The sequence below is a fragment of the Halichondria panicea genome, chromosome 8 (genome assembly GCF_963675165.1).
Source record: "Halichondria panicea chromosome 8, odHalPani1.1, whole genome shotgun sequence".
Taxonomy (NCBI): domain Eukaryota; kingdom Metazoa; phylum Porifera; class Demospongiae; order Suberitida; family Halichondriidae; genus Halichondria; species Halichondria panicea.
In genome coordinates, this window is record NC_087384.1 from 1725823 (window position 1) to 1739254 (window position 13432).

Here is a 13432-nt window from a genome sequence, read left to right on the forward strand (position 1 = left end):
CTGCATTATATAACTCTTCTGGTTTCTTTATAATAATGTCACGTCTCCAGACGAGGGTTTGCACTTTAGTTTGTTTAGTGATAGTGGCTGAGTTGCTTAGTCGACCTTTTAGAGCTAGATTCTCTTTTCTTTTATGAAAGCACCGCAGGTGCTGCATGATGCCTCGGTAGAGATGCCTAAGCTACATAATTAACATAAAGCTACTAATGCACATGATGAACAGTATTTTTTTCAATTTGCTGCATGCAAACTAAAAGAGTGGGTAATGATTGGACCACGATTGTTGTTAAAAACGATTGATGGCAAGATTCAAGTCTAAAATTAATGGCTGCCATCAGCAGAGCCTTGCAGCTCTCTTCTCACTCTTGCAGCTACGTGCAGAGCTAACTACTAAGTAGAGTCGGTAAACAAGTTTGGCTACGTGCTCTTCTGAAAAGGCAAGCAAAACTAGGCATAACTTGAGAATGAAGCATTATTTTGCAAATCCACGAATTAAAATCCATGACTAGAAGCCTATAGAAACTCTTACTTGCACTTCATTGATCCTTGAGCAGCCTACAGACACACAGACACACAAACACACTACCGTATACCTCGCTTGTGCATGCGCACCGAAGCATAATAATCAATTCTATGTACAGCACATTGTATGGCAGTCAAGATGGGTAATGAGCATGCTCACTATAAATATAATCCTTTGTAGTTTTAGACAGCCTATAACGCGGAGTGTTTCACGTAAACATTTTTGTTTCTAATCCCTCATATTGTTCTATATGTATAGGATATACCACACCTAAGAGGAGGATATGCACCCATATATCCTCCGCTACCGTGGTTACTCCGAGGCGGAGCCGAGGGGTATGTAACCACGGTAGCGGAGGATATATAGGGTGCATATCCTCCGAGTAGGTGTGGCATATCTGACTTATACCACGTGACCGTAGCACTATAAAAGGACCTCCCCCTAGCAACAATTCAATCGCGATGCAGACTGCAAAAAAGAACAAGACTATGCCGGATTTTGCAGCCGTCAAAGAGCTAGTTGAGCAACATGTTGACTCCTACAGATGCTCAAGAGCTTCCTTGGTCCAAGCTTTGACCATTCGACGTCCCCTACTGGAGTTGCAAGCTCTCCTTGGATAAAATGTATCTAAACCGCGCCTATGGACCCATGGAAGCTTAGCCATCTTGTTGGAGAGCACCTTCCTTGTTTCTGCCGTCGCTTTGAGTCTTAGTACTGTCAAGCATGGCTCTTTTCTCTTTGCTTACTTTCTTGAACAAATGAAAAAACTAAAAAACAACTTGAAAAACTGTGCATGCCTGGGGCTGTATGCTAATATTCTATATATCCTACAGCTGTTGACCAATGAGATCAATTAGTGGTGACATAAGTGTGGTATAAGTATCTATATCTATGGTATAACCTACTGATCATGTACTACATGTACAGTCGGGTCAGTCCCCTCTCTGGTCAGCCAGTTTCGATGGTCACCTGAAGTGTGTGGAACTTCTAATCGATGCTGGAGCCAATGTTGATATGCAAGCAGAGGTGAGTGTATCTAGCTGTACACATCTCAGAGATTAGCTAGTCATAGAGTTTCCTTTGTCATGTCCTGGTTGTGTGTCGTGACGCGTATTAACCTAAAACGTGGTCTGTGAGCTGATGTGTGTGTTTACCTTCTCATCACTCCTTACTTGAATCTGTACAGCATGGAGTTACTGCGCTGCATGTTGCTGCTCAGAATGGTCACTTGAGGGTAGTTGAAGTGTTAATTGCAGCTATGGCTCAGGTGGACATTCAACGGCAGGTGAGGTTTAATTGCTCATACCACTGTTAGTATTGCATTCTCATAAGAATAGTGATCCTTACCTATCATTCACTTTTCTATGTACATGTAGGTGAATTATTATAATTGTGCAACTGCATATGGTTTTTGAAAGATAATTACGTGCGTACTATAGATAAAATCTGTGATGATATTGTCTCTTATGGATCAGCAAGAATATTCGTTGTGTTCTATGTTATTAGCCTAAATGTCCCTCCGTGAGGAAACGTCTGCATAAACTACCTACTACACTAAGAATAGTCCTATTCATTTAAGAGCCTGGAATTTCCGAACGCCCACTAATTATTACTTCCGGTATACTTGCAACGGTGCATTAACTAGTACGTGAAGTGTATTTGCTCAAACCACGCATGCTCACCCCAAACATGCTGTGCATGCTCCTTGTATATAATAATGTATATATTCACTCTAATACAGGACAACCGGACTGCTCTCCACGCAGCCAGTAGCAATGGACATGATGAGGTGGTGAGGGTCCTCTTAGCAGCCAAGGCTACAGTCAACACTCAGAACAAGGTCAGTTACAGTAATTGATTTCAGAGCCAAAAATTATATGATATAGTGGCGCACCTTTTAGAACCAAAACATTCAGACCAATCCACACTTGCGTTGTTTGTTTTTTGTATAGATATGTAGGTCTACGGTTTGGTTTTTGGCCTCTGTGTTTTACATACTCTATCTATTGAGGGCCTAAACAGCAAAAAACCTTGTTTTTAAGCCAGCCGCTTTTGTTGCTAAAGATATTGTATAATAGTTTCAGCAGCTAGCTAGCCAAACACATTGACGCATGACGTCACATGCAATGATGAACCTCATTAACAACACTACATAATCTACACAATCTTGGGTAATGAATAAATTAGCCTCAGTCTCTCTAAATTAACGCTATGTCGACAACTGGGCTTGGTATCTATTGTCAAAGTGATAGTGCAAATGCACAAGTTCCCCAGAATCTGAGGAATTTGTTCTATACATTAGTTTGTAAGTAAACTAGTTTGTGCACATTACAGATCACCAGGACATGGCGAAGAGGAAACTGTATGACTGGACGATTGTTTTAGAAACTCTAGCATGGCGAATAGTATATGTATAGCTAGCTCAATCCTCACAACAATTAGTGTAGTTTATAGATCTACGGTATACACTTTCGTTTTGGCCACATAATGATAGATCATTAGCACAGTGGGCTAATAGTAGGGTTGGGTTGAATGAGCAAAAAGTCCCCGGGCCTCTGTGATGATTCGGAACAATAAAATCTGCAATACCTAAATAAATACACATGATCCTTGCCAGAACGCAATAGTTAGATAATTAACATAAATTTCACAATTTCTATGTATACAGCACATTGTATGGCAGTCAAGACGGGTAATGAGCATGCTGACTATAAATATAATCCTTTGTAGTTTTAGCCACACCCTATAACGCGGAGTGTTTCACGTAAACATTTTCGTTTCTAATCCCTCTTATTGTTCTACACATATATCTATGGTGTAACATACTACTGATCATGTACTACATGTACAGTTGGGTCGGTCCCCTCTCTGGGCAGCCAGTCGCAATGGTCACCTGAAGTGTGTGGAACTTCTAATCAATGCTGGAGCCAATGTTGATATGCAAGAAGAGGTGAGTGTATCTAACTGTACACATCTCAGAGATTAGCTAGTCATAGAGTTTCCTCTGTCATGTCCTGGTTGTCATTCAAAGTGCGATCTATGTGAGACATTTATTGCGCATCTGTATGTGGTTTTTGAAAAAGACAATAGTAGGGTGTGTTTAATTGCTCATACCCCTGTTAGTATTGTATTCTCATAAGCATTAATTCTGTACCATTTTGTTTCTGTGTCCTGGACCTGCGCATGTTATTTGCTTTTAAGAATCGTGATCTTTACCCATCATTCACTTTTCTATGTACATGTAGGTTAATTGCGCAACTGTATATGGTTTTTTGAAAGGCAATTACGTACGTCCTAGATAAAATCTGTGCTGGTATTGTCTCTTAAATGGATCAGTAAGAATATTCGTTGTGTTCTATGTTATTAGCCTAAATGTCCCTCCGGGAGGAAACGTCTGCATAAACTACCTACTACACTAAGAATAGTCCTATTCATTTAAGAGCCTGGAATTTCCGAACGCCCACTAATTATTACTTCCGGTATACTTGCAACGGTGCATTAACTAGTACGTAAAGTGTATTTGCTCAAACCGTGCATGCTCACCCCAAACATGCTGTGAATGCTCCTTGTATATAATAATGTATATATTCACTCTAATACAGAACAACCTGACACCTCTCCACATAGCCAGTGGCAATGGACATGATGAGGTGGTGAGGGTCCTCTTAGCAGCCAAGGCTACAGTCAACACTCAAGACAAGGTCAGTTACAGTAATTGATTTCAGAGCCAAAAATTATATGATATAGTGGCGCACCTTTTAGAACCAAACATTCAGACCAATCCAAACTTGCGTTTAAAATAGTCATGGCGGTGCTTATGTGGTTTGTTTTTCGTATAGATATGTAGGTCTACGGTTTGGTTTTTGGCCTCTGTGTTTTACAGCTGCATCTATAATAGAGGATGCATGTAATAGTTAGAGCTGCAAGATTCTGCTGATTAGACTTGGACTGTTGGCATTGATCCTTTTTAACAACAATCATCGTCGAGCATTACCCACTCTTCAGCAAAATTAAAATATCGATCATTACCCACTCTTTCTCTGTGATTCTGCCTGCATGCAGCAAAACAAAAATGTTCATCTTGATAAAGCTAGCATTATGTTATGTAGCTTTGACACCTTCACCGAGGCATCAGCGGTGGCTTTCATTTGTTTATAGTGATAGTGGCTGAGTTGCTTAGTCGACCTTTTAGAGCTTGATTCTCTTTATAATCAACATTAAAAGTGATCAATTCGCATATTGTATGGCAGTCAAGACAGGTAACGAGCATGCTGACTATAAATGTAGTTTTAGCCACACCCTATAACGCGAAGTGCTTCACATAAACGTTTTTGTTTCTAATCCCTCTTATTGTTCTACATGTATCTATATCTATGGTGTAACATACTACTGCTCATGTACTACATATTCTAGTAATATGGTAAGCAGGTCGATATACGTTGTATCTGTATTTTACAGCTCCATCTATGGAGTAATTAATAAAGCATGCAGGTATTCATCAAATGCATGTGTGTACGTAGGTTAGGATTAGTAGGCCAATAACTGTAAGGCAATTGCCTTATAAGCGGTTGAAACACTCTGCGGTTATAATTTAGCGATCGCGCAGTTAGCTCTGCAGTAGAACGCTAGCTATTGGCAGCTGTAACCTTGCACTGTTTCGTGGTTTACTGTGCATGAGGCTGTATTTAGCCACTATCTACTAGCAATCACTCAAGTACTCTAGAGAAGTAATTCCTATAGGAAATGTCAAGGTTGTAACAAACTTGCTACAAGGTGGTTTGGTTGCAGAAAGGTTGTTACAACCTGGAAAACAGGTTGTAACAACCTTGCATTGTGGTTGTCATTCTGTACAATTGATTTACAACCTTGTAAAATAGTTGCAGCAACATTGCGTTCTGGTTGCTCATTTTGCTGTTTACAACCTTGTAAAAGACATGGCAAGTGCACCCCAATTGGAATTATTTTCATATCTTGAATGTCAGCTGTCTAGCTTTTAAAGAGCAGGACAGACCTACTGCATACTAGTTTAGCTAACTCAGACTACTCTATAATAGAACAACTAGATGTTTAGGTTTACAAGCCAAAATGAATGACACATCTATTGGTATCTCTTGGTGAGGTGGATCGAAGAGGAGTCAGTAGGAATCATGCCCTCCTCCAATGTGCACCAAGTTGCTGTAGCTGTCGTGAGACTGCAATGGTTGGCCAAGAAGTACTATGATGCCAACATTTTAAAGATGTTCAGTAAGTAGCATTCATGATATTAAAAGCCAGACAAACGAGTGCTGCAAGCTGCGCGCGCTGTGTTAATGCCTAGCCTTGCTATGTCATGCTTTCTATCAAAAGTATTAGAGGTGTTATAGTACTAGAGACTTAGTATAGGGGGAATTAAGCTTTTTTCAATTTGAATTTGAAAGTGAATAATCTCTATATATATATATAGGGGTATGTCTGCAAGAGCTCACACAATTAATGGCTACTAAATAGCTAGGTAGCTAGTAAAAAGCTAGCGCTTTAGTGCAGGACTATAACTCATAAGTTGAATAGAAACTTTTATGCAAACAAGTGATGCTACGAAAGCTGCAACAGCTTTCAATGTGAGTCAAACTAGCCATAACTCAAGAAAGAAGCTTTAGTTTGTAATCTACGAATCAAAATCCAAGAGAATGTGGCTATAGAAGCCTATATATAGAAACTGTTAGTTTTCGTCACATTGCAGCATTTACAGCCACAGTCACTGTCAGCTTTACCGTGTCCCTCTTGCGGCTACACATACACCTGAGGCATAACAATGTTGAATGTACGTCTCAAAGATTTTATACAAATCATCATCCCCTATACCTCTATAGTCCATCCCTCTTGCTCATCACAAAGCATATATAATTAGTGATAGATATGGTCCTATAATTATGACACTTATAATTATGCCAGCAAGCAGAGAAAACTGTGTAGTAAACCATGCACTGGTTAATCGGTGCAGTAAACGACAAATGTGCATCATGTCGCCGTGCCATGAGAAGGCAGCGTAGTGGTTTGAAACTCAATCAATCTCTCATCATTAATCGATACTCGAAGAGACTATAATATAGTTTGCTTAGTATTATACTTTGTAATACTATATATACTTTGTTCTGTTATTTATTTTTTATCTCACTCTTAATAGATTTCACTGTTTAACTAGGTTGAAACTACCTTGTTGCAACCCTGTTAGTAACCAGATTGAAACCACCTTGTTGCAACCTTAATAACCAGGTTAAAACCACCTGGCTACAACCTTGAAACAAGCTTGAAACAATTTCAAATCCATGGTTGTGGCAAGGTTGCTGCAACCTTGCCACAACCTTGTAAGACTTGCTTGTTTGAACCTTGCCACAAGGTAGTTATTTCTGTATGGGAATTAATTAATTTACATCACTGACAAGCTCTAAGTCCGTTGTTTTTACTCTTGAATTACTCCATGTCAACTTTTCTCTCTCCCTGCTGTGAAGCCAAAACAGTGAAGGACATTGGTTATTATGTACAGTAGAACCTCGCCAATCCGAATAGAGCGGGACCAGACCCTATCCGAATACATGAAATTTCCGGATTACCAGATGTCATTAATTGATTATGAAATCATTAACAAAGACACTTTTGTACATGTATTATGATATTACTGTGGCCAGAAGGGAAGCTGCTAGCTAGAATAGTCTTTATCTCAACTTTCTCTCCAATACAGTTGAGTGTTGTGAGCTCTCTCTTCGTTTTCTTTGCAGTGGCCATTGTCTTGAGCAGTTTATCGATAAAATTATTGCTGATTCAGCTAAGCAATTTACATTGCGCATGCGCAGTACTCTATTCTACTGACAGCCCCTCCTCTTTTTCAGTTTGCCATTTTGTCCGGATTTGCGAGGTTTCGGATTAAAGGGGTCCGGATTAGCGAGGTTCTACTGTATCTAAATGCTATGGATAAGCTGTACTGTTCAGAAATGTTTGTCCTTCAAACTGGCTTAGTATACTTTTAGACACACCACGGGCCTTGACCTCACATGACTTCATAGTAAGGGCTATTCCTTCTTGTAGAGTATTTTATTGTCGACCTTTTAGAGCTAAATTCTATTACTTTTTAACATCAGCAGATTGTATGGCAGTCAGGACAGGTAATGAGCATGCTGTATAATCCTTTGTGGTTTTAGCCACACCCTATAACGTGGAGTGTTTCACGTAAACATTTTCGTTTCTAATCCCTCATATTGTTCTATATGTATCTATATTTATGGTATAACATACTACTGCTCTGTACTACATGTACAGTCGGGCCAGTCCCCTCTCTGGGCAGCCAGTGTGAATGGTCACCTGAAGTGTGTGGAACTTCTAATCAATGCTGGAGCCAATGTTGATATGCAAGAAGAGGTGAGTGTATCTAACTGTACACATCTCAGATATTAGCTAGTCATAGAGTTTCCTCTGTCATGTCCTGGTTGTCATTCAAAGTGCGCTCTATGTGAGACATTTATTGCCCATCTGTATGTGGTTTTTGAAAAAGACAATAGTAGGGTGTGTTTAATTGCTCATACCCCTGTTAGTATTGTATTCTCATTATAAGCATTAATTCTGCACTCAAATAGTAGCCTCCCTTGCTAGCAAAATGAAACATTTAGTAGCCGCTCTCAAATAGTAGCCTCAGTGAACTTTGACTCTAGCATTTCTGCACGTGGCAGCCAAAAAATTTATTTTTAAAAGACAATTACGTACGTGCTAGATAAAATCTGTGCTGATATTATCTCTTATGGATCAGCAAGAATATTCGTTGTGTTCTATGTTATTAGCCTAAATGTCCCTCTGGGAGGAAACGTCTGCATAAACTACCTACTACACTAAGAATAGTCCTATTCATTTAAGAGCCTGGAATTTCCGAACGCCCACTAATTATTACTTCCGGTATACTTGCAACGGTGCATTAACTAGTACGTGAAGTGTATTTGCTCAAACCGTGCATGCTCACCCCAAACATGCTGTGAATGCTCCTTGTATATAATAATGTATATATTCACTCTAATACAGGACAACGCGACAGCTCTCGTCGTAGCCTGTCAGAATGGACATGATGAGGTGGTGAGGGTCCTCTTAGTAGCCAAGGCTACAGTCAACACTCCAGACAAGGTCAGTTACAGTAATTGATTTCAGAGCCAAAAATTATATGATATAGTGGCGCACCTTTTAAAACCAAAACATTCAGACCAATCCACACTTGCGTTGTTTGTTTTTTGTATAGATATGTAGGTCTACGGTTTGGTTTTTGGCCTCTGTATTTTACATACTCTATCTATTGAGGGCCTAAACAGCAAAAAACCTTGTTTTTAAGCCAGCCGCTTTTGTTGCTAAAGATATTGTATAATAGTTTCAGCAGCTAGCTAGCCAAACACATTGACGCATGACGTCACATGCAATGATGAACCTCATTAACAACACTACATAATGTACACAATCTTGGGTAATGAATAAATTAGCCTCAGTCTCTCTAAATTAACGCTATGTCGACAACTGGGCTTGGTATCTATTGTCAAAGTGATAGTGCAAATGCACAAGTTCCCCAGAATCTGAGGAATTTGTTCTATACATTAGTTTGTAAGTAAACTAGTTTGTGCACATTACAGATCACCAGGACATGGCGAAGAGGAAACTGTATGACTGGACGATTGTTTTAGAAACTCTAGCATGGCGAATAGTATATGTATAGCTAGCTCAATCCTCACAACAATTAGTGTAGTTTATAGATCTACAGTATACACTTTCGTTTTGGCCACATAATGATAGATCATTAGCACGGTGCATGGGCTAATAGTAGGGTTGGGTTGAATGAGCAAAAAGTCCCCGGGCCTCTGTGATGATTCGGAACAATAAAATCTGCAATACCTAAATAAATACACATGATCCTTGCCAGAACGCAATAGTTAGATAATTAACATAAATTTCACAATTTCTATGTATACAGCACATTGTATGGCAGTCAAGACGGGTAATGAGCATGCTGACTATAAATATAATCCTTTGTAGTTTTAGCCACACCCTATAACGCGGAGTGTTTCACGTAAACATTTTTGTTTCTAATCCCTCTTATTGTTCTACACATATATCTATGGTGTAACATACTACTGATCATGTACTACATGTACAGTCGGGTGAGTCCCCTCTCTGGGTAGCCAGTTTCAATGGTCACCTGAAGTGTGTGGAACTTCTAATTGATGCTGGAGCCAATGTTGATATGCAAGCAGAGGTGAGTGTATCTAACTGTACACATCTCAGAGATTAGCTAGTCGTAGAGTTTCCTCTGTCATGTCCTGGTTGTCATTCAAAGTGCGCTCTATGTGAGACATTTATTGCCCATCTGTATGTGGTTTTTGAAAAAGACAATAGTAGGGTGTGTTTAATTGCTCATACCCCTGTTGTATTGTATTCTCATCATAAGCATTAATTCTGTACCATTTTGTTTCTGTGTCCTGGACCTGCGCATGTTATTTGCTTTTAAGAATCGTGATCTTTACCCATCATTCACTTTTCTATGTACATGTAGGTTAATTGCGCAACTGTATATGGTTTTTGAAAGGCAATTACGTACGTCCTAGATAAAATCTGTGCTGGTCTCTTAAATGGATCAGTAAGAATATTACATGTACCGTATATGGTCGATCAGAGGCCGCTCTTGTATAAAGGCCTCCCTTGCTAGCAAAATGAAACATTTAGTAGCCGCTCTCAAATAGTAGCCTCAGTGAACTTTAACTCTAGCATTTCTGCACGTGGCAGCCAAAAAATTTATTTTTAAAAGACAATTACGTACGTGCTAGATAAAATCTGTGCTGATATTATCTCTTATGGATCAGCATGAATATTCGTTGTGTTCTATGTTATTAGCCTAAATGTCCCTCCGGGAGGAAGTATCTGCATAAACTACCTACTATACTAAGAATAGTCCTATTTATTTAAGAGCCTGGAATTTCCGAACGCCCACTAATTATTACTTCCGGTATACTTGCAACGGTGCATTAACTAGTACGTGAAGTGTATTTGCTCAAACCACGCAAGCTCCTTGTATATAATAATGTATATATTCACTCTAATACAGGACAACGTGACAGCTCTCCACGTAGCCTGTAACAATGGACATGATGAGGTGGTGAGGGTTCTCTTAGCAGCCAAGGCTACAGTCAACACTCAAGACAAGGTCAGTTACAGTCATTGATTTCAGTGCCAATGAATACTTCTGAGTGACGCACCTTTTAGAACCCAAAACATTCGGACCAATCCAAACTTGCGTTTAAAATAGTCATGGCGGCGTTTATATGGTTTGTTTCTCATGCAGCTAAGATGCGCGTATTAGCGTAGGCCAATAACTTAAAGATTACCTTGGCTAATAAGCGCCACATGTGATTAAGATTTTTTACCTCTATGGAGTAATTAATAAAGCATGCAGGTATTCATCAAATGCATGCGCGTACGTAGGTTAGGGTTAGTAGGCCAATAACTGTAAGGCAATTGCCTTATAAGCGTTGACAAGAGTTCATTAGGAAGAGTACGCAACTCCAATAGACTGTACACAAAAAGCTTTCCTCCAGACCTACGTCACAGATACTAGCTGTTGTAACCACAACTAGCAGGAAAGGCAATAGTAACTATTTATTGCCTTTCCTATCTGGCAATTGTAAATGATATCACAATGAATCATTACTATGTTATTCATTGCAAATTTGATTTCACAGTTTATACAACAGCATGTGGTTGCGACGTAAGGTTGGAAGAAACGCCTACTACTGTTTTAAGTGGAGCTCTTCCTAATGAACTCTTGGCGTTGATTACAGTGATATTTACCGCGTAGAGTCCAATATTTTAGTGGTACTGTAATTGCATACGTTATGTGTTTTGTTTACACTGGCAAACACTTGTTTTATAAATTACTGCTCATGTACTACATGTACAGTTGGGACGATCCCCTCTCTGGTCAGCCAGTTTCAATGGTCACCTGAAGTGTGTGGAGCTTCTAATCAATGCTGGAGCCAATGTTGATATGCAAAATGAGGTGAGTGTGTCTAACTGTACACATCTCAAAGATTAGCTAGTCATAGACTGTCATGTCCTGGTTGTCATTCAAAGTGCGCTCTATGTGAGACATTTATTGCCCATCTGTATGTGGTTTTTGAAACAGACAATAGTAGGGTGTGTTTAATTGCTCATACCCCTGTTGTATTGTATTCTCATCATAAGCATTAATTCTGTACCATTTTGTTTCTGTGTCCTGGACCTGCGCATGTTATTTGCTTTTAAGAATCGTGATCTTTACCCATCATTCACTTTTCTATGTACATGTAGGTTAATTGCGCAACTGTATATGGTTTTTGAAAGGCAATTACATACGTCCTAGATAAAATCTGTGCTGGTATTGTCTCTTAAATGGATCAGTAAGAATATTACATGTACCGTATATGCTCGATCAGAGGCCGCTCTTGTATAAAGGCCGCACTCAAATAGTAGCCTCCCTTGCTAGGATTCATATGTACATGTAGATGAATTATTATAATTGGCCGGGCAACTGTATATGGTTTTTAAAAGACAATTACGTACGTGCTAGATAAAATCTGTGCTGATATTATCTCTTATGGATCAGCAAGAATATTCGTTGTGTTCTATGTTATTAGCCTAAATGTCCCTCTGGGAGGAAACGTCTGCATAAACTACCTACTACACTAAGAATAGTCCTATTCATTTAAGAGCCTGGAATTTCCGAACGCCCACTAATTATTACTTCCGGTATACTTGCAACGGTGCATTAACTAGTACGTGAAGTGTATTTGCTCAAACCGTGCAAGCTCCTTGTATATAATAATGTATATATTCACTCTAATACAGGACAACTTTACTGCTCTCCACGCAGCCTGTCAGAATGGACATGATGAGGTGGTGAGGGTCCTCTTAGCAGCCAAGGCTACAGTCAACACTCAGAGCAAGGTCAGTTACAGTAATTGATTTCAGAGCCAAAAATTATATGATATAGTGGCGCACCTTTTAGAACCAAAACATTCAGACCAATCCACACTTGCGTTGTTTGTTTTTTGTATAGATATGTAGGTCTACGGTTTGGTTTTTGGCCTCTGTGTTTTACATACTCTATCTATTGAGGGCCTAAACAGCAAAAAACCTTGTTTTTAAGCCAGCCGCTTTTGTTGCTAAAGATATTGTATAATAGTTTCAGCAGCTAGCTAGCCAAACACATTGACGCATGACGTCACATGCAATGATGAACCTCATTAACAACACTACACAATCTTGGGTAATGAATAAATTAGCCTCAGTCTCTCTAAATTAACGCTATGTCGACAACTGGGCTTGGTATCTATTGTCAAAGTGATAGTGCAAATGCACAAGTTCCCCAGAATCTGAGGAATTTGTTCTATACATTAGTTTGTAAGTAAACTAGTTTGTGCACATTACAGATCACCAGGACATGGCGAAGAGGAAACTGTATGACTAGACGATTGTTTTAGAAACTCTAGCATGGCGAATAGTATAATGTATAGCTAGCTCAATCCTCACAACAATTAGTGTAGTTTATAGATCTACGGTATACACTTTCGTTTTGGCCACATAATGATAGATCATTAGCACAGTGCATGGGCTAATAGTAGGGTTGGGTTGAATGAGCAAAAAGTCCCCGGGCCTCTGTGATGATTCGGAACAATAAAATCTGCAATACCTAAATAAATACACATGATCCTTGCCAGAACGCAATAGTTAGATCGCAAAGGATCAACATTTCTGCTCATTCGCAAAGGCCCGCAAAATATTCTAGTAATATGGTAAGCAGGTCGATATACGTTGTATCTGTATTTTACAGCTCCATCTATGGAGTAATTAATAAAGCATGCAGGTATTCATCAA

At 39.3% G+C, this 13432-nt stretch overlaps 2 protein-coding genes across 8 annotated transcripts in view; one reads left to right on the top strand and one right to left on the bottom strand.

Annotated features, from left to right (window-relative positions):
• The window catches only part of LOC135339652 (serine/threonine-protein phosphatase 6 regulatory ankyrin repeat subunit B-like), a gene marked incomplete in the record, with an annotated part of 1209744 nt that overhangs the window by 620298 nt on the left and 576014 nt on the right, over positions 1-13432 (bottom strand).
• Positions 1-13432, top strand: part of LOC135339646 (serine/threonine-protein phosphatase 6 regulatory ankyrin repeat subunit B-like) — a 95413-nt gene that overhangs the window by 62029 nt on the left and 19952 nt on the right. For 3 of the 7 annotated variants that reach the window (XM_064535851.1, XM_064535852.1, XM_064535856.1), the window contains 9 exons: positions 2265-2363; positions 3375-3473; positions 4126-4224; positions 7817-7915; positions 8567-8665; positions 9681-9779; positions 10626-10724; positions 11478-11576; positions 12404-12502. In XM_064535851.1, coding sequence (XP_064391921.1) covers positions 2265-2363; positions 3375-3473; positions 4126-4224; positions 7817-7915; positions 8567-8665; positions 9681-9779; positions 10626-10724; positions 11478-11576; positions 12404-12502 — 891 coding nt within the window. Of the gene's footprint in view, positions 1-1450; positions 1550-1709; positions 1809-2264; positions 2364-3374; positions 3474-4125; positions 4225-7816; positions 7916-8566; positions 8666-9680; positions 9780-10625; positions 10725-11477; positions 11577-12403; positions 12503-13432 lie in introns of all 7 variants that reach the window. The other 4 variants (XM_064535855.1, XM_064535853.1, XM_064535858.1 and 1 more) reach the window with 4 other exon arrangements.